This window comes from Pipistrellus kuhlii, unplaced genomic scaffold (genome assembly GCF_014108245.1).
Source record: "Pipistrellus kuhlii isolate mPipKuh1 unplaced genomic scaffold, mPipKuh1.p scaffold_m20_p_16, whole genome shotgun sequence".
NCBI classification, from domain to species: Eukaryota; Metazoa; Chordata; class Mammalia; order Chiroptera; family Vespertilionidae; genus Pipistrellus; species Pipistrellus kuhlii.
The window spans coordinates 29,715,375-29,742,926 of record NW_023425471.1 but is presented as its reverse complement, the minus strand read 5'-3'; the positions used below and the strand labels follow the sequence as shown (position 1 = coordinate 29,742,926).

Genomic DNA, 27,552 nt, shown 5'->3' with positions numbered 1-27,552 from the left:
CACACATGTGTGTACACATTCTCATAAACCAAGGATTCTCCCACGTGATTTTGCTACAGGGTAAAAAGGAAAAGTTATAATTCTGTTAAAACAATTCAAACTGCATCAACGATATATACCATTTACAAATGGAAAAGGACTAGTAAGATATTCAATACAATTCCTTATAATAGGTACATTTAAGAAGAAATTTAAAAGCCTTGCAATAGGGCCAAGACTGGTTTGGCTCATGCCGAAGCCGGTTTGGCTCAGTGGTAGAGAGTCGGTCTGCAGACTGGAAGGTCCCAGGTTCGATTCCGGTCAAGGGCATGTACATTGGTTGCGGGCACATCCCCGGTAGGGGGTGTGCAGGAGGCAGCTGGTCGATGTTTCTCTCTCATTGACGTTTCTAGCTCTCTATCTCTCTCCCTTCCTCTCTGTAAAAAATCAATAATATATATATATATATATGACTGGTTTGGCTCAGTGGATAGAGCGTCGGCCTGCGGACTGCAAGGTCCCAGGTTCGATTCCGGTCAAGGGCATGTACCTTGGTTGCTGGCACATCTCCAGTAGGGGGTGTGCAGGAGGCAACTGATAGAAGATTCTCTCTCATCGATATTTCTAGCTCTCTATCCCTCTCTCTTCCTCTCTGTAAAAAAATCAATAAAATATATGTATATTTAAAAGCCTTGCAATAGGAAACAGGTTAAATTAACTATGTAACAATCATAGATTTCTAACAAAGCATTTTTTTCCAGGGAAAATGTTTTACTTTTGCAAACAAAGGCAATAAGTATTATTATTTAAAAGCAGGTTATAAAACAATGTGTATAAAATTATCAGAGTTGTACTTATTTATTTATATAAAATATATTTTTATTGATTTCAGAGAGGATAGAGAGGGAGAGAGAGATTGAAACATCAATGATGAGAGAGAATCATGGATTGAATCAGCTGCCTCAAGCCAGCAACCCGGGCATGTACCCTTGACCGGAATCAAACTGGTGACTGTGCAGTCCGCAGGCCAACATTCTATCCACTGAGTCAAACCGGCTAGGGCCTAGTTGTATTTAAAATACATGTATAAGGGAAAAAAATCTCTCAAGAATCTACACCCAATTTAATTTATTTGATGACTCTCAAACACATATCTCATCCTCTCATTCAATAAATATTAATTAGGCGCTTACTAGGTATGTCAACCCAAATCCATAGTCTCTTCCAGAACTTTCTTCTCAATTATTCTTCCTGATTGGACATGTTAGTGCAGTGGAACTGCATCTTAACACGAGGTTGAATTCTAAAGTCAGCATTTAAAGTGAAATCTCACCTAGTCAAATTTACCTTTGAAATATTTAGATCCCTGCTTCACAGCATATTAACATAAACTATAATGTTAGTGGGAGAAAAGTCACACAAAAGAAATCTTATAAGAACAGGGAGTTTTACAAAAATTTGTCTAATTTTTGTGTATTTTTTTCAAATTTTTTACAGTTAATCCTAATTACTACACAGAATTATGAAATACATATTTTAAAGATAACCCAGACTTCATTCACTGTTGTCACTATATAAAATACAATTATATATAAATAACACATAATACATGTATAAATATATACAATTTAAAATTAAAATATATATGTCCCAGATTCAAGGTGAAGGGAAAGATAAAAGGATGCTAGTTCCTACTGCCCTGCTTGTGATTGGGATGGAGGAGATTATTTTTAGATGTATAAAATATGTGTATTTATTGCACTGGGCCACTATATTGCACATATTTTCTATCTAACAATGCAATGTAAATATTTCTATGTTATTAAATATTGTACTTCATCATGTTAAAATGAACAGTAATTTATTTAGTCAATTCCTTGTGTTTAATTATTAGGTTGTGAGCCATCACTAAAACTATAATTATTCCCTAAGGAAAATTTTCTAAGTGAAATTTCTAGATCTAAAAGTGTGAAAAATATGATTTCCCCCATATGAATGACCTCATATAAAATGGATGGTATAATTAACAAAAAATATTCCCCAATTTGACAGGTGAATAAGAGTACCTTGAAATTTTAATTTGTATAGTATCTTGTCCACTGGTTAGGCTGAGAAGCTTATACTTATTTTCCACATAGATGTCTTCTTTGGTCAATAACCTATTGATGTCTTTGCACCAGTTTTTAGGCCATGATAACCACTGTTACTTTGTTGATTTTTAAGGAATATTTTATAACAACTACCCATTGTTTCAGTGAGTTTCATTGTTTGTAAGGAATAGAGACTCAAGCTAGCTCATCTGAAGCAGGATCCATGGTGAGAATTAAGGCAGTAAGAAGACTATGGTTTTAAGGGAATCTGAAAACTGACAGCCAGTTTCTAATGGAACTTTAGGAGCCAGGACCTGAGGGTTGTAGCTCTCTGCCATTCACTTGGCTCATTTGCTATCTCAGTCTCATCTCCTTTCCTCTCAACCCCCATCTCCACCTATGTCAAGTCTCTCCCTCACAGTTTCAGCTTCCTCATAATGTCATCCTGCTCATGTAGCAGGCTTTCTGAGATTCCTGAGGTACAAAAGCACACATATCCACTAGCTCCAAACATGCACAAACTTGCATACAATTTCAGGCAGCCACAGACTTCCCTAGCTGAGAACACCGGGTCTAGGTGAAATAAAATGGTTAGTGGGTGAGAGTTCCTTGAACACTGGCCTAAGGCTGGCTGAGGGGCCACCAGGGCAGGAATGGAATGGTAGGCAGCAGCCCTGCAGCCATTCTTGTCTCCTCTAGAGACAAGGAGGCCAGAGGAGAGAGGCCTTGCATTCCTCTAACAGAACATAACTAAACGAATTATTTATAAAGATTAAAAACTTCCTGGAGTGGAAAAGATAGATCATTTTTCCAAAATAGGACAAAAATAAAGCACTTATTAGGCTATACGGGAATCATTTACTGAACATATAAAATATTGATTTATTTCAGGAAAATGTAAGCTTAAAATTTTCAAACAAATTAGTCTGTATTTTTTAAAGCTACCTGGGAAGTATAATTTAAAACATTCTCTAATTGATACATGGAAACATGATTAAGTTATGAGGACTCTCCTATTTAATACAAAATCTTATTTTTTATTGTAAATTACTTTTCTCCCTGAAGAGAGGAAAGGGTTGTGAATAATTAGCATGTCTAAAAAATTTGCTCTTTCCTTTGTAGCTGATGGGAAATATTTTCTATTTGATATATGTCAATTTAGCCAAATAACAGAAAACTCTTGGACTAAATACCCACGCTCTTCTTCTCCCTAAAAGGTAATTACTATATTTCTGTAATGTACAAAGAAAGCATTTTAAGTTTAAAAATAGGAATAGAAGAGTGCATAGACAAAAGTTAATGTTTCACTTTCCACTCTCAGCCTCCTTTCCTGATACCTAACTTTCTGTCCACTGACGTGCAGGTAGGGCCTCAGGGGGGAAGCAATGATTACAGGGAGAGGAAGTGGGGAGGAGAAGCAGGTTGGGGCCAGTTAGAACAGGGGAAGGGGCTAATTTCACAAGAATTGTAAGTGGACAGTAACGCCAAGAAGAAAACGCTACCTGTCCCTGATGATTAGAGAAAGCCAAATACTACACCTGGCTTTCTGACATGCCATGGTGGAAAAAGAGAAAATCCCAGATTTGGGGTGAAGGGAGGACGAGAGGTTTGAGGTTCCCGCTGCCCTGTTTGACGCAGGTGAGGGTGTGGGGAGGGGGGGGAGCCCGAACTCTCTTGTGATGTGGTCATCACGTTGTTGAGAGTCTGCCTGGGCCCAAGTCCTTTTCTTCCTGTCTTTTGTGCCCTCTGAGTAACGTTACCTGCTGTAGAGGAAGGAAAACTTCTGGTCAAAGAATTCGGGAAAAGCAACTGTTCCCTGAAAGCTGTAGGCTGTGTTCTGACTGGAGCAGCCCGGGGCCAGACACCGGATGGCTGGCTGCTGAGAGAACCCTCAAGTGGGTCAGAGCCTGTGTTCTTGACACCGGTTCCTTACCTCCACTGGGGGGCAAGTGGATTATGAATGTGAATGTATTCTGGAAAGCTTTCCACTCATACAAACCCTGCTCCCGTGTCCCACACCCATTTTGGTGCAAAACATTTTGAAAGCGGGAGTGTGGGGGAAAAAATCATGGGATAAGGACAGAGAGACACGGAGAGTGAAAGTTCTTAATCACCCCTCTTACACCACAGTGGGCATTTAAAAGACAAGGAGTATCAGAGGCTGACAAGGGCTGGGGGAAAGGTGGCTAAGGAGGGACAGTGATGGGATACTGGTGCTGGGACACTGGACAGGCCCGGGAAGGCCCACACTGAATTCTAGGGGGCAACAGCCCCCATTTAACACATCCCAGTAGTCGTCAGATCTAAAGGTCAGCGGGTCAAGGCTCCTCCCCTTGGCGGGGGGGGATGCGGAGGAGGAGCTGGATCCGGCAAGGTTAGGCGCAGGGACAGTGGTGGGGAGCAGGGACAAAGCCCAGTGTGAGGCTCCCCTCCTTTTTGGTGCCCGCATAGGCTTGGGGTAGGATCTACAAGAAAAAAATGGAGAGCTTCACAGGAGAGGAGGGAACGAGAGGGAAGAGCTCCCCCTGGAGGTCCCCCCTAGATTCCTCTCAGGTGGGAAAATAGAATTTAAAAAATTATTGATGGTAACGGAAGATTATTTGACTTTGGGTGGTGGACACAGTGCAATACACAGATCTTGTAACAGAAATCCACACCTGAAACGTATACAATCCTATTAACCAAAATCATCCTAATAAACTTAATTTAAAAAACCAGCATTTATGTACATGGCTCTGAATCTTGTAAGGTACATAGTAGGACCTCTGTTCTCCATCCTGATCTTTTCACCAAGCATTCAGCCCTTTCTCTTTTGTCTTCTGGGAGCAATGGAGCCCAAAGTGGAGTAAGCTGTGGTGAGAGGAGAGTGGCAAGGAAAGTGTGGAGGGGGGAGGGGAGCCCAAATATGGAAAATGTACTCAAGATAGAAGAAAAAGGAGTGGAACAGATCCCTGTGCAGAATGGAGAGGAAGGTGACCCTCCCTGAAGTCAGTAGCTTGAAGGTAATAGTAGAGGGTTTGGGCTTCACTTTTCCAGAATTTTAGAGGAGGTGTGTCCATTTAGCTTGTCAATAACATTAACATGATAGATGGAGATGCAGAAGATATGGAATGACTCATGAAAGAGATGAGAGTTAAACTCGCAGTAATGAAGTTAGGTATGTCCACATGGCTTTATTTTATTAATTCCCACACAAGTATATTTTTTCCATTGATTTTTAGGGAGAGCAGAAGTGAGCGAGGGATGGGGAGAGACAGAGACAGAGAGGCAGAGAGAAAGAAAGGGAGACACATTGATTGGTTGCCTTCTGCTCACCCCCTTACTGGGCTGGGGGAATGAACTGCAACCCAGGTACCTGCCCTTGACCAGGAATGATTGTGCAGTGGTGCTCTAACCACTGAACATACTGGCCAAGGGTCCACATGCTTTAATGGGGACCACTCTTATCATCACCACCATGATGATTTTTTCTTTATGCTTTGAAAAATAAGGTTTTCACTGAGTTTAATACTTTTCAACCCTGCTTTCTGTTTCTTTGCCTTGATGTAATTTTGCTGATTCAATTGCTTTAAAACTTTTAGTATTGCCAACTTCTATTTGAACATTGTATTCTGGCTTAGTCAACACTTTTTTCTTTCTCAGCAGATGTGTTTCACTCATTTTAATAGAAAGATGTTTATTATGTATTTTTAAAGTTACAAAGCAGTGTATAAATTTATCGGGGTTTTTTTTAAATCATGTATATTTATGATGTATCACATATATAAACAGAGTCTTAAAGTACATATACTAAAATGCAGGTATTTGTTAATATGGCATAATTGTGAATGGTTTAAATGTTTTTCTCTTTGATAATTGTATTTTCTCCAAATCTTTATGTATTACTTATATCCCTAAATATAATAAAACAATATGTCAGCTTTTAAAAGTGTCATTTAGTATAAACGTGTTAAAAGAACAAAAATGTATTTTAGGCTTTTAAATAATTTATTATTTAGCAATATAACCCTAGTATCTATTACCTTAACATTACTTTAAAGAGTCACCCTTGTTATCTGTGAAAAGGAAAAACTGTTTGCTACCGAGTAGATCAGATGAGGTACTACTGAATGTGCCAGGGAGTGCCGCAATGTCTAACCTGTGCTCAGGAACAAGTTCAGGCAGCTTAGAAGTGTGTACCACCCTCCTCTGGATATTGCCATGTCTTCTAGACACTACTGTCACTTCTCCTTCAACGTTTTCCTTCTTCTGAGTGTGGTTGGTATGTTAGAATCCTCAATGTGACAAAGCCCCACTGATTTCTATGAGGTCATTGTTACACTCACTGTATAAGAGTGGGCATCACGCAAATGGCCCTCAGTCACTGATACCTTAACCAAGATCTTAGTATAAAGAGACCTCCTCTCATTTTACTTACTAGGTCTTCCATCCTCCAAAGACTTAGACATGATTCCATTTGGGTGAACATTACTGAGTCAAGATTTCATTAATAAAGTAAATGATGAATAAACTTATGATTTGTACCATTAGAGTCAGCCAGCCACTTATCTTGTTAATTATAGTAAAGACCCTGTTGTTTTTCTATATATATTAGTGGTGGAAATTTACAATAATACTCTCCAGTTGGTGATGACATTGACTTTTTATGCCTTTGCCATGCTCTTGCTAGAGGTGGCTTTTCCTTCAGGACACTCCATTGTCTGTCACAGAAAAAATTCTGGGAAGACCCACCCACTAGGGCAAGAGACATGCATAAAGTTTATAAATTACAGATATTCACTGTCTTACATTGAAACTGAGTAATACCCCCAAGCCTGATCTCATCCCTTCATGAAAGTTTAAAATATTTTGTAAGATAAAAAATTCCATAAAAATGTTAATAATTATTCCTCTGTAAAACTGTGCCATTCTTATAGCAAGTACAATTTATCAACTGTATACTCCCAGGGCCTATTACAATGTTTGACACATTGTAAATGTTGAATAAATGTTCAATATAGCCATTATGACTCTGGAGTCTTCAAGTCCTTGACCCAGTTACACTTTTGACTAAAGAACAGTAGACAAGTCATTTCATTTCACTAGAAACAAAGACTTGCATTTACTAAGGAGCTTAGTAGAGACCAAATGGCATGTGAAATTAAAACGTTAATTAAATTCAGCTCGATGTTCAAAGCATGACACACAAACTGCCTGATTCAGAATCTCCTGTCTCTCTTGCTAACAATGTAGATTTTGACATCCTTCTCTAGATTCCATGAATCAAACACATTTCCAATCAGGCCCCAATGTACATATTATTATCATGCTTCCCTGAGAGATTCTAGTGCATACTAACACTGGAGAAGCACTAGTAGTGCAGTGGAAACACAATTATATTGAGTACTGTTTTAGTCCATTCGGGATTCAATAACAAACATACCATAGACTGGGTGGCTTAAATAATAGAAATTTATTCTTCACAGTTCTGAAAACTGGGAAGTCCAAGATCAAGGTGCTGGCAGATTTGGCATCTGGAGATGCCTTGCTTCCTGTTTCACAGACCCATCTCTTGCCAATATCTTCACATGGTGGAAAGGGCAAGGGAGCTTGCTGGGGACTCTGTTACAGTGGTACTAATCCTATTCGTGAGTGGTCCATCCTCAGGGCCTAATCGCCTCCTAAAGACCCAACCTCCAGTTATCATTACAGTGGGGATTAGGTTTCAACATATAAATTTGGGTGGTGGGACACAAACATTCAGCTATAGTGAGTACAAATATGCCTAGAAAAAGACAGCTAGGAATTACAACAAAATGTCTGTGATCCAGCAATGAATATATCACATTACCTAAATTGTCTTGTTCTATGTTAGGTTCTCATTATTTTATTTATTTATTAAAATTATTACTAATTTTTAATCCTCACCAGAAGACATGGTTATTGAATTTTTAGAGAGAGGGGAAGGGAGAGAAACATTGAAGTGAGAAAGAAACATTGATTAGTTACCTTTTCGTACGCTCCTTGACCGAGGATCAAACCTGAAATCTGGGTATGTGCACTGACAAGGAATCAAACCTATAACCTTTCAGTGTATGGAAGGATGCTCCAATCAAATGAGCTACACTGGCCAGGGAGATGTTAGGTTCTATTTTTTAAAAATCATTCAATATTTCTTGTGTAGATTTTATGTGATGTTTTATTTTTTCCCTTAAAAGTGTTTCCAAATCAATGGTGTATGTTGCTGATGCTGTAATCTAATAATCAAGAAAGTAAGGTGTATAAATATGTATGAAAATGGACATATGCAAATTGGAAAAGACAGAATGCGTGTGTGATTAAAGGTGATTTTTCTGTCATTATTTGCTTCAATGTCAGGTTATTATATTTTAACTTTTTGTACAGTTCCACTTTTATTGCCATTAAACCAATTCTGAATATATATATATATATATATATATATATATATGTCATTGCATTTGGAATGTGAAGAAAATAATGGTAATAATAACAATATTCATAACATACTTTTAGTGTATACCATGTTTCAGACAGTGTTATAAGTATTTGCAGGTACTAATCAATCCATTCTTTAAAAGAAACCTGTATAAGCTATTCTATCAATGTCCCCACTTTACATAGGAAGAAATTGAGGCACACAGAGATTAAGCAAATTACCTGGGATTGTACAGCTAATAAATTGAAAAACCTGGATATAGCAAAAACTATTGGGCTCTAGAGTCAGTGATCTCAGTCTCTCAAAAAAAAAACAAAGAATAAATCTATTAAAATGATCATTGGAACAGCTGGAGAAAGCCACCTATTTTCTTAAATATAATTTAAAAATTAAGTTGTTTTTCTAGATATTTTAGTAGTGGCAAATCCCAATCCTATTGTGTGTGTGTGTGTGCGTGTGTGTGTGCGTGCGTGCATGCATGCGTGCGTGTGTGTGTTTAACAAGGAACCATATTTTCCCTCACATTGAATAAAACTGGTCATAATGGATATAATAAGGCAATTGATAATGAGAGCCAAAAAGAAAAAAAGCAAAGGGGAAAAAATGGAGTCGCCCACATTGAGGACCTGAGAAATCAGTATAAGTCCAAGTTGTGAGAAAGATAAAATTAGGACAAAGCAGAAACTATGAAGAAACAGAAGCAAGGATCCAGAGAAAAGCTATTCAGTAAAAAATTCAGACCCCTCTTAACAATGGGAGAGAAATGGGCATTTGCTGTGTGAATGCGTATTTCATGGGACAGAAATGCACCAAGTTGATTCTTTCAGTATTTTTTTTTATCCATACACATTTCAAAAATGAATATGAATTGTGTGATAAATAATACCCCCTGATTTGTTTTAAAATATCATGGTGGATTTATTTATGTCCTTTAATAACAAAACTTGGAGGTCTATTGGAGAAACTTAAAAAACAAAGGGCTACCTTGTGATCAGAGCCAGCACTACAGCTTGAACATCACTTAGCAGGAAGCCTGCGGCAGAAACAGAGTTGATCTTGATAAGCAGTGGAACACATTTTGAACCTGTTTAGACTGAGATACCCTTGGAACATTCAGGAGGAGAGCTCCACTAGAGAAGTAGATAAGCATCTATAGGGTCAGAGAGCAATTTGTGACCTAAATGTGGAATCGTGTTTCCTCATTACTAAGACTGTAGTGACAGCTGCAGAAGTGGAGGAGAACAGGCATGGAGAACATGGAGACTGAGGAGAGGGCATGCAGTATTTAGGGAAACATTATAGTTCAGGTTGTAAGAGTCCAAGAGTTGGAATATGTCAGTTATAGGCACACCTAAATCTCCACTCTGTCCTTACAATTCCAAGAATAAAATGATAAGATGGTTATATAAGATAGACAATGAATGTAAAAGAAAGAATGAAGCTGAATGTTAAAAGTTATTATGTAAATTGTATCTATAAGAAAGCTTGTAGTGCTGTTAAAATATCAAACAAGGTAGAATTCAAGGCAATGAACATTTACTAGTATATAAATAAAGAGGAAATTCGATTTTTAAAAAATCAATCCTTTATTTATATACACCTAAAAATAAAATAAAATTAGAATAAAAAGACATGTAGAAAAATTCATAATCATAGTGGAAAAGAATAATATGTTTTTGGTAACTATCTATTTTATCATAAATGTATCAGTAAGGATATCAAAATTTTACCCATGATAGCCCCAGTATAGCTCTCTTACTAAGAGTCCAGGCATTAGAACCAAATCCATATTCTTCCTCTTATTAGCTGTGTGACCCTCATTTTTTATATCACAAACCTCCTTCTGAAAATAATGAGAATATAAACTTTCTCATCAGCACATGCATACACCTTGAAGAAATGGATACATCCATCCCCACCCCACACACATACTTGTATGTGCACATAAATTTGAACAAAAGTTTAGGGGATACTCAAGTTTCCTCTCTGGCCTTGTGGTCTAATTTAATTTGATAGGAGCATAGAACAGGAGGGTTAAATAAAAAACAAATAGTAAGATGAGAGGCACAAACACAAGTATATCAATGATTAGAGTGAATATAAATGGAATGAATACTTCAAATGAGACTGGATAAGTAATAATAAGTCATACGCTGCTTAAGAAGGCACAACTTAAATGTAGGACACAGAAAGATTGAAAATCAAAATATGGAAAAAACATATATGTATGTCATAATCAAAGGAAAGCTGATGCAGTTATGAAAATAGCCAACAAGGCAAGCATTAAATCAGGAAATATTACTAGAGGTAGAAATATATTTTATAATGACAAATGGTCGATCTAATGGGCAGATAATAAAATTTTAAATCTGTATGCATCTAGTAACATTGATTCAAAATATAAAATACAAAAATATCAGAAATAAAAGGAAAAACAGATAAATCTAAAGTTATTGTGGGACATAAATAATTGATAGAAGAATCAGGAAAAATCAGTAGAAATGTTGAAGATTTAAGTGACAAAATTAACAAATTTATTCTAATTTATTTACATAGAGAAATACAACCTACAAATGCAGAATATAAATTCTTTTCAAGGGCAAATGGGACATTTGCTAAAATTGACCTTCCTCTAGATCCATTAACCAATTATTGGGAAATTTCAAAGTACTGAAGTAATTCAGAATATGTTCTCTGATGACTGATGGATAAAGCTAAAAATTAATGACATAGATATTAATAAGAAAATCTCAAGATGTTTGGAAATTAGTCAATACATTTTTCAATAATTCATAGGTAAAAACAGAAATGACAACCAGACTTAGTATCAGTGATAAGGAAAACATAACACCTGCAAACCCATGGATGCAGCTATCTGTACTTACCAAAAAATTTCATGCCTTTAAATGCATCTATTAGAAAAGAAAAAAGACTGGAAATATCAATAATATGTTTGTTTGTAAATAAAATTTTGGGAAAGAACTAATATAAATCCACACATTTCTTAAGGCAAAAAACAATTATGAATTTCTGTTATCGAGTTTGTGGGCCAGGGAGACTTTGGTCTTGGGAGGGAAGATATGAAGTGTGCTTGTGGGAGGCCAGGACCCGTGGGTAAGTGCAGGCTCTCCCTGGGCTGGCTTCCTGCCCCTAATCCACGGGGCCCAAGGCAGCCTCAGTCCCTGTCCACTGACAACAGTCCTTGTTAGTGGAGGGAGTTGGGTGAAAATAAGTGGGATCCCAGTGGATGAGGAAAAAAGAAACAATTTATGAATAGAAATTAATCAGAAAAATGAAACATTCAAAAGAAAGAAACAAAAAAGTGATTCTACATAAATACCAATAAAATGAAACTCTAACAAAAGTGATCAAGAAAAAAAGAGAGAGGAGAAACCAAAATGGGGGCATAGGTAAACACCTATACTGCTGCCTTGCACAACAATTTGAAACCTGTAACTGGAGGACAGAGAGGACATGGTCCAGAACCACAGGAAAGCCGGCTGAGTGGAAATTCTACAACTAGAAGGAAAGATAAAAGGACACTGAGACCCAGAGTAGCTGTGAAGGACAGAGGTGCGGAGACGCGCACGAGCGGAAAGGATGGGTGGCTAAACACGTGGCTGGCTTACTTGCGGCACTCGAAGAGGGTGAGCAGCAAGCACGAGACTAGCTTTCTCGTTTTGGAGGGAAACAAAACCTCCCGACTGCACTGAAATCCAGTTCCGGGTGAGATTTTGGGTACCCAGACTCATTTGGGAAGAAACTGGACTGTCTGGCAGCAGGCGAAACTTGAGGACAGTCATCTCTCAGAGGTGCGTGCAGCCATTAATGCGGGACACTGAGACATAGGGGCCTCTTAGGGTGGGGCTGATGGGAAACCAAGGCTGTCTGCTCTACCCTTAGACTCTGCCCCATCCAAGCTGAGCACAGAAGCTCTTGCAGCAGAGATACAGCTGATCCTCACAGCCAATTGGCCTGGAGTTCAATTCCCCCAGCCCCCCAGTTTTACTAACAACAATCTAGGCTTAACTACAATAAGACTGTACACACAGTACACAAAGGGGAGCACCAAGAGTGTCCACCTCAGGTAACTTAGGAGGCTGAGCCACTGGGCCCTGCTAGGAAACCTAGCGCATGAAGCCATTCCATCAACTCAGGGAAGCAGCCAAAATGCGGAGACAAAGAGGCAGGTCACAAATGAAGGAAATGGAGAAAAGTAAACGACTGGATATAGAGTTCAAAACTATGGTCATAAGGTTTTTCAAGAATTTCCTAGAAAAGGCTAACGAGACCCTTGAGGATATGAAAAAGGATCAACTAGAAATTAAACATACACTGACTGAAATAAAAAATATTATACAGAGACCTAAAAGCAGACTAGAGGATTGAATGAATTTCAAATATTGGCCTCAAAAACTGTCTCTGACTGAATTTAATGTGATCAGACTTTTGAGCATTTTGTCTCAGGACTTTGCTAAAAGCAACAGAGAAAAGAGACAGTAAAAACAAACAAACAGACAAACAAAAAACAGTGTTGTTAAAATCCACTGTTACCTCAGGATATCTGTGTAGGTGCCTAAGTTTGCACCCTCTGAGGGGTGACATGAAAAGGTTCACATAGTGGGGGAAATAGGCTTCACTATCATAGCAACAATGAAAACAATGAGTGGATGAAGGGAGGTGAATCAGTACCTAAGGAAGCTAAAATATATTACTTGAACTGTAGAGATTATAACAAAAATTACAAAATGTGCTGTCAAAGAAAAATTATACTGGATATAGTTAAATTTGAAAGTAAGACTTTATTCCTTGAGGTTGAATTGAACTCCAAATACAACAGGGACAGCAGTGTATCTACACTAATAAAAGAGAAAAATGCTAATTGACCTTACCTTTGCTACACCCACAGCCAATCAGGAGTGATATGCAAATTAAGCAAAAAATGATGGAGGGTAAATTTGAATATGCAGGAGGAACAGGCAGCCCCTGACTTGCCTGTGATGTCCAGGCAGCCATTAGGGTCCGGCAGCCTGGGAGGGCAGCACCTGACTCCACCTGAGGGGTCCAGGCAGCCATTGGGGTCCAGCAGGCCTGGTGGGTTGTGTCTGACTCTTCTGGCAGTGTCCATGCAGCCACTGGGGACTAGGGCAGGTGGGCAGCGCCTGACACAGCCCAAGGGTTCCAGGCTGCCATTGGTAACCCGGCATAGTCATGTGTTCCAGATGGCACATAGGTACCCAGGGTTACTGAAAGGAGAGTGGAGAGACCACCCAGCCTTGTTAATAAGCATTAGAAGTGTCTTATATTACATTTGATAGGCCCAACATATGTGCAAAGGAAGCTAGGAAATGTAAGAGAACACATACTTTTTTATTAATAATTCTTACTTTCCAGAATCTATTTCATAGAAATAAAAATATCATTAATTTGATATCTATATAAGCAGGCAGAATTGCTTTAAATGGGCAAAACATAGAAATTATTTGAATGTTAATTAACAGAGGAATGGTTTGAGTAATGTAAGGTAAGTTCAAACTATAGAAAATACACTGAGTGGCCAGATTATTATGATCTCTGAATGCATAATAATCTGTCCACCCATTGTATATCCTGTATAATAAAAGGCTAATATGCAAATTGTCCCCTCAACCAGGAGTTCGCTCAGAAGGAAGGCCAGCCAACTGCCCATATCCTCTCCCCCTGGCCAGGCTGGCCAGACCTCACCCATGCACAAATTCATGCACTGGGCCTCTAATACACACACGCACGCACACACACACACACACACACACTGACTAAGTGGCCAGATTATTATGCGTTCAGAGATCATAATAATCTGGCCACTCAGTGTATATTCTTTTTTTGGAAAATGAGACAATACAGATAGGTTAAATAAAAGAAATAAAGTACAGATTACACAAAGTCACTATTAATGTCTTGCTGTATAATAATTCAAACTTTTTGCATTATATTGCATATAAATTGTCGTTATATGCGTGCATATATATGTGTGTGTGTGTGTGTGTGTGTATATAATGTTTTACAATGTATTTTTCCACTTTACAATATTCAATGAGCATCTTCTCATGCAAATGAATGAGACATCCTATTAAATGAATGAGACAGTCAAAAGATGAGATGTTGGTAACAAGAGTCATATGTAAATCAAAGGAATATTGAAGAATTAGAGTAAAATGATAGCAACCATTTAGTAAGAAAATGCACACCAAAAGAACCTAGTGGTAGGTATATTAATAACATAAAATAATTGAATTCAGGGGGGAAATGCATCAAATGTGATAAGGATTGTCTCGAGAATGCCGATGGTTAGAATGCAGTGCCCTAAACTCCTTTCTCAGACCCCTTATCTCTTCCAAACACCTTTCCACTTCATCTCCCTCTCTTGTCATTTCTTCATTATTAAAATGCCTATAATCTATGTACTCTTTAAGTTCCTGGAGAGATTGAAGCAGTCTTTGCCTAAAATTCCCTTCAGTTTGCTGGCGTTCAAATTCTCCATCGGGGCATTCTTCTCTCTTTGGCACAGGGATCTTGGCTTTCCCTTCATTTTCTTTGCAGGGTTTTTGCATGATGTAGTTGTTTCCTGCTTAAGTCCGGGGAGAAAGTGTAGAGTAAAATTGCTTGTCAGTTTCTCTTTGAAGGAAGATGCTCACCTCATTCCCCACCTCTGCCAAACAGGTCCAGCGCTCAGAAGTTTAAGATTCCACCGCTTCCCAAACCTCCCCTCCCTCAGCCACCCACCATTTATCCAACAGACAAGGCTAATGGCAGACCAAGCGTGAGCAGTGAGCCTGCAAATTAATAGCTCTCTACTTTCCCAACTCCCACCCTCAGAGACCCAGGTCTAAGTATTTCCCTCCTTCTCTGAAATGTTAGAAATAGGGATAGTTTCTTCATCTTTTTCTTGCCTGGAGATGTCTGTGAACCCAGATCCTGGGATTCCAGACAAAAAGGAAGGAGTAGGGGAAGAGAGAGTTCTCTGGGGGATTCACCAGCCCCAACGATAAGATGAACGTTATTATCTGGAATCCAGGACCCTCATAACTATTTATCATTGCCCAACATTTCCTACCTCCTGGCTCCCCTCCAGTCCCTATCCCTTCCTCCTGGATCTCTGTTTGCACCCCCACCCCCTAACCATTGGACCTAATCCTTGCAAGGCCCACCGTTCCCTCCCTCCCAACCCTCTCAGGCTGACATTGAATGAGATGAATTACTTTATATTTATCTCTAAATTTCTCTGTCTGTGCCCCAGAATTCCAGCTGTTCCCCACACACCAGCCCACACCTCATTTCCTTCAACAGAATTGGAGAAAGAAGGATATGGATGAAAAGAAAGCTTACCGATCTGAGAGAAGCTGATTATTTCTAAACTGTCATTGAATCTCTGAGTGTCTTCCAGGAGACTTCCACTTATTTCAGCCTCCCCTCCTACCCCTTTTCTGATGAGACTGTAGAGGTTTGGGGAAAGCTACTAGATTCAGCCATTACCATCCCAGGGGGACCAACGGCTCCCTCACACCAACCTGCTTGGATATAAGGAATTTCCGTCCTTCTTCTCTTGGCCACAAGCACCAACACCTGCAGGGCAGTAAGAAGCTGGTACCCAGAGGAGAAAGAAGCTGGGGAATATAGGAACTTTACGTCTGCTCTTGGTCACGTGAGGATTATGTTGTCCTCCAACTCTGGTCCCCATTTTCCCCTCCCACCAGCTGTGCTACAGAAGTAGAATGGTTAATCAACTTCCCACCCCCCACCACACCAGGTCCTTTTACTCATATTTTTCATCTTTAAAACCAGAAGATAAAAGGGGCCCTGTAGAGGGCCTCCTGAGAAGGCACATGGACATTCTTTAAATTGTTAGCTGATCCCGAGGCACTGGCAGAGTACCTTTGTCCAGGTGTCAGCAGAGGGGCGTCTAGATATGTAAATCCAGTAATGTTAGAGCCTAGTTAAGAATGCAAATAAGCTCCTTTGACCCTATAAATAAACATGTGTGGCTTGGGGGTCGCCTTGCTGCCTCTCCATCAGAGAGATGGCGCCCACCTAGTGCCCAGCTTGATGAATCTATTTCTGCCTCCATGTCTCTTTCTTCTTTCTCTAATTTCTTAATCCCCAGCTCCCCCACTCAGGAACCTGTCATTTTCCATGATGGACACGGAAAACAGAGAAACAGCCCTCCGCAGGGCCCCTTCTTTCTGTGGATAAAATTTGCCTTTCTCTGATTACCAGAGAAGGGCTGCATCTTCCCATAGTCATATTACCATTGTTACTTTTTCAGTGGCTGTGTTGATAGAGAGGATTAGTCATTCTCTTCTGAGCCACAAGAACAGAAAGGTAATAGTCTCCCCCCACCCTACCCGCCACCAGTCAGTAATAGCCATCATTTCCTTTGTAGTTCAATTCTTGAAACTATGGACAAAAATGGGCCAGTGCTAACCTGACAAGCTCAAGAGACCTAAAGTAACCATATGATGGACTGAAATTAAAACTTTTAAACTAAAAGTGGTTCATGGTGGGTAGTCATGTCCTAAAGACAGTATTTTTCCCTAACAAAGGTCAATCTTCACTCTAACTAAGCCTGTATGTTGTCTTTTTGTATCTAGGATAACATACCTGATAACCTTGACTTTGCAATCTACATAAATAAAAATGTAAATGTCCGTTTGTTCAAAATCTTAAATCTACAAAAGTTCTTCGCCGATTGCTTTGGAATTTCGACACAACGTTGCATTCGAATAGGCGGGTGTTTTTATATACCTCATACCTACTATGCTATAGATGTCACACCTGTGACAGGCAAAAACATGCTTTTTAAAAAATATATATTTTATTGATATTTTACAGAGAGGAAGAGAGAGGGATAGAGAGTTAGAAACATCGATAAGAGAGAATCATCAATCAGCTGCCTCTTGCACACCCCTTCCTAAGGATGTGCCCGCAACCAAGGTACATGCCCTTGACCAGAATCGAACCCAGGACCTTTCAGTTCGCAGGCCGTCGCTCTATCCACTGAGCCAAATGGATCTCAAAAAAACATGCTTTAAAAAAAAACAGCGCCATCTGTTGGACATAAAAGCAACACACGCTATACTAATTATTTTAGGATTCCATTTCCTTGTTTCCAATTTACGATCCATTATGATTTCCAAATTTCCAATTTTACGACTCCATTTCAATGTTGATAATGATTGAAGATCTGTGCTTAGAAATCTCGAACAAAGTTCTCAATCAATTGGGAATGCCATCACCAAATTGATCTGCTGCTGCTTTGTTCGATGTAGAATTGCGTCGTGAACAAAATTACAATACGGGTGATTTTTTTATGGTATGTGTAATCAAATATTCCTAAGCTAACGCTTGAGCAAAAAGGCAGTTATGATCAAATAATACAAGCTGTCAATAATGGGGTTGGGGAAATCTTCTTAGATGTGCCAGGAGGAACTGGTAAAACGTTCCTAATTAGGTTGACTCTGGCAGCAATTCCATCCCAAAATCCGTAATAGCTGCGACATTGCTACCAGGTGGAAGAACTGCTCATTCCGCTTTGAAATTGCCATTGAACATGCAATTCATTGACACTCCCACGTGCAACATTTCCAAAGCATCCGGCATGGCAAAAGTATCGCAGAAATGCAAAAAATCGGTCAAGGCTCTTGATTGATCATTGCAAGATTTGCATAGAAACATCAGACCATTTGGGAACACATTAATATTGCTTGCAGGAGATTTCAGGCAAACATTACCTATAATTCCTCGATTGACACCAGCAGATGAAATAATGCTTGCATGAAATACTATACTTTGTGGTGACACATAAAGATGTTAAAATTAACTACAAATATGCTTGTCAAGCTGCAAAACAATCAATCAGCTGAGATATTCTCACATCAATTGCTGGAAATTGGGAATGTAAAAGTGCTGGTTGATCTGACCTCAGGACGAATTTCATTGCCTCATAACTTCTGCAATTTAGTGACGTCAAAGAAGAATTGGTTGAAAAAGTATTTCCCAATATTCCAACCAATTATAAGAATCACGATTGGCTGAGTGAACGAGCTATTCCTTTGGCCAAGAACAAAGACGTCTACCAACTTAATAATATTCTTAATAACATTCTAAGCGAGGCAGTCACATATAAGTCTGTGGACACTCTTGTGGAAGCAGATGAAGCGTTACTTATCCAACAGAATTTTTGAATTCAAATTATGTTAATAAACACCATTCATGTTTTTATGTATAGATCTAGTTCATTCATTCTTATTGCATATGCTATATCATTGCATGAATATAACATATAATGAACTTATTCATTTTCATCATTATGGATATCATTTCCCAATTTTTGGCTACTTATAAATAATGCTATCAATAACAAATTTGTACATCTCTGACAGGTATATATTAGAAGTGGAATTCCTGAGTCATAAGTATCCATATTTTTACCTTTAGTAGATAATGACAAAATGTTTTCCAAAGTGATTGCATCAATATACATTCCATCAGCATATTTTTTTTTAATTTTCAGCCATCATCTACTGTTGGCTTGATCATCACTCTTTTTTTTCTTTTAACATATTTTATTGATTTCAGAGAGGAAGGAAGAGAGAGAGAAACATCAATGATGAGAGAGAATCGTCAATTTGCTGCCTTCTGTATGTCCCCCACAGGGGACCAAGCCCACAACCCAGGTATGTGCCCTTGACCAAAATCAAACCTGCTACCCTTCGGTCCGCAGGCTGAGCTCCATCCACTGAACCAAGCTGGATAGAGCCCCATCAGCATATTTTTATCTGGATATGAGTTATATGTGCAGTAAATACCTCTCCCACTGGATAGCTTAATTTTTAAATTTTTTCATAGTATATTTTTTAAAAACTTTTATTATGGAATATTCCAAATACATTCAAAAGTTGTTTGGAAAAATATAATGTAATCTGATGTACTCACCACTAAGCTACAATAATTTTCAACTCATGGAAAATCTGTTTCTATTCCACCCCCTCCTTATCATATTGTACTTTTAAATTTTTATTTTTTATTTAAGTACTAGAGGCCCAATGCACAAAGATTTGTGCAATAATTGACCTTCCTTCCCCTGGCTACCGCACCTCCTTCATTCCAGCCGGAGCCACCTTTCTGCCTTCTCTCTGGCCAGAGCCGCCTTCTGCCTCTCACCTTGTTGCGTCAATTTGCATATTCTCTCCTTATTGGCTGTGGGTACCACCAGCTTTGTCGCAGAGTTATAGTCAATTTGCATATTCTGTCTTTATTAGATAGGCTAATTGCTATATAATATTATATTAGTTTAAGGGGTATAAATATGATTTGACATTTACATACCTTACAATGTGATCAACACACTAAGTCTAGTAATCATCTGTCACTGGGCAAACTTATCAAAATATTATTGACTATATATCCTTTCAACCTTTCACTATCTCCACATGACCCTCCCCTCTGACAACCAACTGTTTGATCTTTGTTTCTATGAGTCTGTCTTTGTTTTATTTTGTTGTTTTTTAGATTATACATATAAATGAAACCATATGGTATTTATCTTTCTCTGTCTGACTTATTTCACTATTATAATTTTTTTTAAATTTACTGGCACTGGTTGATAAAATTACATAGGTTTCACAGGTACAATTCTATAACACATCATCTGTATATCCTGTTGTGTTCGCCACCCCAAGACAAGTCTCCTTCCATCACCATTTATCCCCCCTTTATCCTCCTCTACCTTTCCCAACCACTTTTTCCCTCTGATAATCACCATACTGTTGTCTAAGAGGGTTTTTTCTTAATCCTTTCACCTTTTTTACCAGTCCTGCTACCCCATCCCCTCTGACACCTTCCAGTCTGTTCTCTCTAATTTGAGTCTCTTTCTATTTTGTTTGTTTATTTTGTTCATTAGATTCCACATATAGATGAGAACATATGGTATTTGTCTTTCTTTTTAAAATTATTATACTAGAAGCCTGGTGCATGAAATTCATGCACAGGTGTGATCCTTAGGTCTGGCCAGTGATCAAAGTGTGAGCATCTGGCATGGAAGGGCAAGTCCCAGCTGACCTCTGAGCCCTGGGCAGCACCTGAGCCCCCCGGGCACCCAGTACCTGAGCATGGAGCTTCCCTGGTGCATGAGCCCTGGCGTCCTAGGGGAAGTTAGCAGACAAGTGAGACTGAGCTCAGTGGACACCCACATTCTCAGTGCACCTCCATCCCATCACCTCCAGGTAGATGATGAGTAGTCACAGCTTCCTGTCAGGGAGCCATGGGAGATTGGTTGCCGCAACCCACCCCCAGTTCCCTGTCCCAGCCTGGGGCCTGGCCCTGATTGGGCAATCAAGGCCTCCCGGCCACTGGTTGCCACCTGCAGGGTGATCAGCAGAGCGATTGGGCCCCTGCTTGCACCCGCCTTGACCTGGCCCTGCCTGCTCACCTGCTCCACTATCCTGCCAGGGTCACACTTCATACGAGCCCATCAGAGCCTGCAGTGCCACCACTGCTGCCCAATGCCAGCGCCATGTTGCTGATGCCCGCCATGTTCCACACTACCCTCTGGTGGTTAGTGCACATCATAGTAAGCCATCGAACTTCTGGTCACATGACCGCCTGAGGGGATAATTTGGATATTAGGCTTTAATTATTTGGGATTTTATCCTCCCTATAGCCTTCTCCACCTTCCCCCACCCCCTCCCTGGCAATCACCACATAGTTGTCCATGTCCAAGAGGTTTTTTTTTTCAGTTTTTAAATTAAAAAATAATTTATCATGGTGTTTTATTTTACATTGGTTTGAATGAGGATCTAATACTACACACACACACATTATCCTTCCTTGATATGTCTCTTAGGTCTCTTTTAATTGAAAGTTAACCCATTCATCACTTTTAAATATATGTTTTTATTATAGGAAAAACATATATGTACATAACAGAAAATTTACCATTTTAACCATTTTAAGTGTACAGTTCAATAATATTAGGTGTATTCACACTGTTGTGCAACCATCACTACTATCTATCTATAGAACTTTCTTCATCTTCCCAAACTAAAACACTATATCCATTAACAAGAATTCCACATTTCTCCCTTCCCCCCAGCCCTTGACAACCACTATTCTACTTTCTGTTTCTATGAATTTGCCTACTCTAGATATCTCATAGCAGTGAAATAATGCAATACTTCTCTTTTATGCCTGCCTTATTTCGCTTAGCATAATATATTTAAGGTTTATATATGTTGTAGCATGTGTCAGAATTTCATTCCTTTTTAAGACTGAATTATATTCATATACACTGAGCGGCCAGATTATTATGATCTCTGAATGCATAATAAGCTGGCCACTCAATATATATATTAGAGGCCCAGTGTATGAATTTGTGCATGGGTGGGGTCCGACCAACCTGGCCAGGGGGAACGGACATGGGCGGTTGGCTGGCCTGCCTGCTGGACAAACTCCTGGTGGAGGGGACAATTTGCATATTGGCCTTTTATTATATAGGATTATATAGGATATACACTGAGTGGCCAGATTATTATGTGTCCAGAGATCATAATAAGCTGGACATTCAGTACATATATAAATATGTGTGTGTGTGTGTGTGTGTGTGTGTGTGTGTGACTTGTTTATCTATTCACCTGTGGATGGACCTTTTATTTTCTGAAATCAACTCTGCTTATATTAATCTAGCCACCCCCATTTTCTTTTCTTTTTATTGTTTAAAATATTACATATAGTAGTACGTAGTACATATATCACCTTTTTTTCCCCATTGACCTTCCCCAACCTCTCGGTCCCATGATCTCATCCCACTGCCCCAGTGTCTTGTGTCCATTGGTTGTGCTTATATGTGTGCATACAAGTCCTTTGTTTGATCTCTTTCCTTCCTCCCCAACACTCCCCAGCCTTCCCGCTGTAACTTGACAGTCTGTTCAATGCTTTACTGCCTCTGTATCTATCTTTTTGTTCATCAGGTTATAAATGTTCTTTATTTTCCATAAATGAGTGAGATCATGTGGTATTTTTTGTTCATTGACTGGCTCATTTCACTTAACATAATGCTCTCCACGTCCATCCATGCTGCTGCAAATGGTAAGAATTCCTTCTTTTTGTAAAAAAAAAAAAAAAAAGAAAAAAAATATATATATATGTATAGTATTGATTTTTTTTTTTTTTTTTTTTTTTTTTTACAGAGAGGAAGAGAGAGGGATAGAGAGTTAGAAACATCGATGAGAGAGAAACATCAATCAGCTGCCTCCTGCACATCCCCCCGCTGGGGATGTGCCCACAACCAGGATACATGCCCTTGACCGGAATCAAACCCAGGACCTTACAGTCCACAGGCCGACGCTCCATCCATTGAGCCAAACCGGTTTCGGCAGAATTCCTTCTTTTTCATATCAGCATAGTATTCCATTGTGTAGATGTACCATGGTTTTCTGATCCAGTCATCTGCTGACAGGCACGTAGGCTGTTTCCAAATCTTAGGTATGGTGAATTCTGCTGCTATGAACATAGGGGTGCATATATCCTTTCGGATTGATTGGTCTTTCTATTGTAGTTTCTTGGGATATATTCCTAGGAGTGGGATTACTGGATCAAATGGGAGTTCCATTTGTAGTTTTTTGAGGAAACTCCATACTGTTCTCCCCAGTGGCTGCACCAGTCTGCATTCCCACCAGCAGTGCACGAGGGTTCCTTTTTCTCTGCATCTTTACCAGCACTTGTCTTTGTTGATTTGTTGATGATAGCCATTCTGACAGGTGTGAGGTGGTACCTCATTGTCATTTTGATTTGCATCTCTCAGATAATTAGTGACTTTGAGCATGTTTTCATATGTCTCTTGTCTATCCTTCTGTCTTCTTTTGAAAATATTTTATTTAGGTCCATTACCCATTTTTTAATGGATCATTTATCTTCCTTTTATTTAGTTGTATAAGGTGCCTGTAGATATTGGAGATTAAACCTTTATCAGTCATAACATTTGCAAATATGTTCTCCCATACAGTGAGCTTTCTTATTGTTTTGTTGATGGTTTCTTTTGCTGTGCAGAAGCCTTTTATTCTGATGTAGTCCCATTTGTTTATTTTCTCTTTAGTTTCCTTTGCCATAGCAGTGGTATTGGTGAAGAAATTGATTCTGCATATGTCTGAGGTTTCTCTGCCTGTGGATTCTTCTAGTATTTTTATGGTTTCCTGTCTTATGTTCAAGTCCTTTATCCATTTTGAGTTTATTTTTGTGTATGGTGTAAGTTGGTGATCTAGTTTCATTCTTTTGCATATAGCTGTCCAATTTTCCCAACACCATTTGTTGAAGAGACTGTCATGACTCCATTGTATGTTCATTCCTCCTTTGTCAAATATTAATTGAACATAGTGATTTGGGTCGATATCTGGGTTCTCTATCCTATTCCATTGATCTATATGTCTGTTCTTGCGCCAGTACCAGGCTGTTTTGAGAACAGTGGCTTTGTAATACAGCTTGAAATCTGGTATTGAGATCCCACCTATTTTGTTCTTCTTTGTCATGTTTGCTGCAGCTATTTGCGGTCTTTTATGTTTTTTATTCCAGATGAATTTTTGTGGGAGTTCTTTATATATCTCTGGACACGGATTTTTTGTGAGTTACACGTGTTATAAATATTTTCTCCCAGCTTCCCACTTCATTTTCTTAACCATGTCTTTCAGAGAGCAGACTTTTTCCATTTTGTTAAGGCCAATGTCTATGTACTCTATTATTACACTGCCTTTATTACTATATTTTAAGTCTGGAAATCAGATAATGCAATTCTCCAGACTTGTGGGGGGATTTCAAAAACTATTTTGTGTACTCTAGGTTTTTTACATTTCCATATAAATTTGGGGGTAAGTTTGTAAAGTTTGTCAAAGTTGCCTGCACAATTTTTATTTTGATCAATTTGTAGAGAATTGATATCTTAACAATATTCAATTTCCTGATCCAGGACCATGTTTGTTTGTTTGTTCTACATTAAGTTTGATCTTTAATTTCTTTCAGCAGGTTTTTGTTTTTTCAGTATGCAAGTTTTCTTAAATTTATTTCCAAGTATTTCACGTTTTGGGAATATAAATTTTATAAACACACATCATTTCCATTTCCATTTATTCATTACTAGCATACAAGAATACAACTGAACTTTTGTGTATCTATAACTGTAACCCTGCTAAATTAAGTTCCTAGTTCTATAATAGGTTTATTGTAGACCCATTAAAGATTTTTTAAATACATGATTATAATATTTGCAAATAAAAATATACTTTTCCTTTTTGAACCAGCAATTTGTAAAGATCTTGTTTTAGTTCCAAAAATCCAACAAGGCTCTCTGGACTACACAGTTATTGGCTCACCTCATGGAAAGACCTCATGTATCTAGGGATCCTCAGAAGAGCGATCAGTTGCCCATCCTTTCCAAGTTCCAGAACAGTAGCTGCCTGTAGAGTCCATATTTATAAAATGACTTAACAGAAGAGACAGGTGGTTGGGTTTTTTGTAACTTTGATACTAATTTTCAAATAAAACAACTTTATTTTTTCCCTTTTTATAAAAGTATACTGGGTTTTTTTGTTTGTTTTTGTTTAATACAAAAAGAACAGAACAGAGAGATAGCAAGAATTTTTAAAAACCCACTTTCTTGGACTTTTTCTGACATTTGGAGAGTATTGGTAGCAGAAAGGACAGCAGGTGGAAGGAGGCGTGTCCTGGGAGTTTAGGAAGAAAAAGGCAAGTAAGTCCTCTGAGAGGCAATGAGAATGGAGAATGGACAACAGACCCCAAAAAAGATAGTGCCCTCCCCTGGCAGCAAAAAAAGGCCCAGGCACACACAAAGAAGGGATGGGACCAGCTAGATGAAGCAGTTACAGGGACCCCATGGAGGGGGCGGGGCGGAGCAGGTTGGGGCGGGGCGGGGGCGGCTGTCTCTCTCAGGGATAGAGCGAGAAGCGGAGACGATATACGCCGAAAGAGCAGACTATAGCTAGTCCGCGCGATATTAGAGACACTAAAGGAAAGCAGCTCTAGTCGATCTCTCGCTCTCGATCTCGATCGACTTCACTCGATTTCTCATGTCCTCTCTCTCTCATTCTCTCACTCTCCTTCTCTTCTTTCCTCTCTCTCTCTCTCTATCTCTATCTCTCTCTCTCTCTCTCTCCCTCCCTCCCTCCTCTCTCTCTCTCTCTCCTCTCTCTCTCTCTCTCTCTCTCTCTCTCTCTCCCTCACGCCCGCGCCTCGCTCCAGCGCCCGACCCCGGAGGCCCGCGCCCTTCCCGGTGCAGCTTCCGCGGCCCCGAGGGCAAGGGCGGGCAGCCCCAGGGGCAGCGGCGGCGGAGCACGTGAGGGGCCCGAGCGGCGCCCGGTATGGGGGGGGGGGGGGGGACCACGCTCTCCGCCCCACAGGAGGGGGTGGCGGGGGGGAGGGGGGGGGGGAAAGGAGCGGACGGCTGGGGAGCCTCCGGGGGTTGGAGTCGGGCTGCTCGGGGGACGCGCCTCGGAGACGGCGAGCTCCCGCCCCGGTGCGCCTGCGGAACGGAGCTCCCGGAGGCCGGGCGGCCCCGCGACGGCCGCCCCGCCCCGCCCCGCCCCTCAGTGGGGACCTCGGCGGCCCGCGGGGGAGGGGGTCTAAGCGGGGGGCACCCGGGGGCGGGGGGGGACCAGTGGGGCTGGGGGGCCGGGGGCGGGGGGTGCCCGGGAGGGGATGGGGGGGGGGACCGGGGAGGGGGCGGGGCGGACGCAGCGCGGGGCCCGCGCTCTCCGCAGGCCCCGCAGGCCCCGGGCCGGTGTGGGCAGCGCCATCGGGGGAGCCGCTGCGAGGACAGGCCCCGGTGGGTGCGGGGCGCGTGCTGGGGGCGGGGAACACCGAAAGCCCTGAGACCCCAAGTCCTCACCCACCCCCATCCCGTCCTCTGTTTTGGTGCCTCAGGAGGCCGGGCTTGGATCGCAGGGAAAATGGTGGGTTTGGGGCGAGGGGAGGGAGAGGAGGGGGGGAGCTGGGGCTGGAGGCCCCCCAGGGGGCGGAGGGAGCCTCTCAGGTGGGGAAATGTCATTTTAAAAAGTGTTTGCAATTCAGGCCTCTGAGTCCTGAAAGGTGTGTAGTAGGGCTTTTGTCCTCAGTGCTGATCAACCCATCAATGAAGTTGTCCCTTCTATCTCTTGTCTCCTAGGAGCAATGGCGTCCGGAGAGGAACAAGTGGCTAAAAACCTCAACGTGGAAGATGCCCAACAGGAAAACGAAGGAGGAGACCAGGTCCCTGTGCAAAATGAGGAGAAATCATGCCATTTGGGAGGAGGCGAAGCCCAGAAGCCTCGAGGAAATGTCAGGCTGGGGTGGGTTAAGCGACTTGTCCCTAATTTTCGTTGGGCCATATCTAAAGAGCGTGTCGATCACATTGAAGTGAGAGATAATAGAGAAAAGATGGCAGTGCAGCGGATGGAAATCAGGAGAAAGACTAGAGAGCAGCAAATGAGACATGTTACACGCTTCCAAATTCCTGAACCTGATAATCACTATGACTTTTGCCTTATACCTTAAATCCTAAGGTTTTCACTGAGGTTAATAATGCGGTCTCTGCTACAAAAGCTAGTAGTTTTGTGATTTACTTTTCTGTAAACCTTTTGATGTTTCCTCTTACTAGTTTCTAATTGAATAATGTTTTTGTCTCAGTATAAAACTCTCTGTCCAGCAAGGCAATTCCACCCAGTTTTTTTTTTTTAAATATTCTTTTCATGATGTATTGTAAATTAATAAAGCAGCTTAAAAATCAATCTTCCTATTCTACCCGGTTTTTTTTTTTAATTCTTTGTTGATATTACTTTTACTCTCCTAACTAGCTGGACTCAGAATCTCAGTCAACTTTTACTACTTTTTCTTGCCCTCTACCAATCAGTAAGGAGGGATTCTACTCAATTCAACATCTGATACCATTTTAAAATTGTGCTTCCTACTGTTTTCAAAGAGTAATGAGTCCATCTGCATAAATGCATTGATGGGGGAGCTTTTTAACAATGT

At 40.2% G+C, this 27,552-nt stretch overlaps 2 protein-coding genes across 5 annotated transcripts in view; one reads left to right on the top strand and one right to left on the bottom strand.

Annotated features, from left to right (window-relative positions):
• Window positions 1-27,304, top strand: part of BEX4 (brain expressed X-linked 4) — a 667,575-nt gene extending 640,271 nt beyond the window's left edge. Inside the window, exons 1-2 of one of the 4 annotated variants that reach the window (XM_045582415.1) lie at window positions 25,779-25,902; window positions 26,708-27,304. In XM_045582415.1, coding sequence (XP_045438371.1) covers window positions 26,713-27,075 — 363 coding nt within the window. In that variant the 5' untranslated portion in view covers window positions 25,779-25,902; window positions 26,708-26,712 and the 3' untranslated portion in view covers window positions 27,076-27,304. Of the gene's footprint in view, window positions 1-25,778; window positions 25,903-26,285; window positions 26,496-26,707 lie in introns of those variants that run through there. The other 3 variants (XM_036440055.2, XM_045582417.1, XM_045582416.1) reach the window with 3 other exon arrangements.
• TCEAL7 (transcription elongation factor A like 7) lies at window positions 14,590-15,111 on the bottom strand. The gene has a single exon (XM_036439945.2). The coding sequence runs from the start codon at window positions 15,093-15,095 to the stop codon at window positions 14,796-14,798; it is 300 nt and encodes a 99-aa protein (XP_036295838.1). The 5' UTR covers window positions 15,096-15,111; the 3' UTR covers window positions 14,590-14,795.
• Window positions 27,305-27,552: the final 248 nt, after the last annotated feature.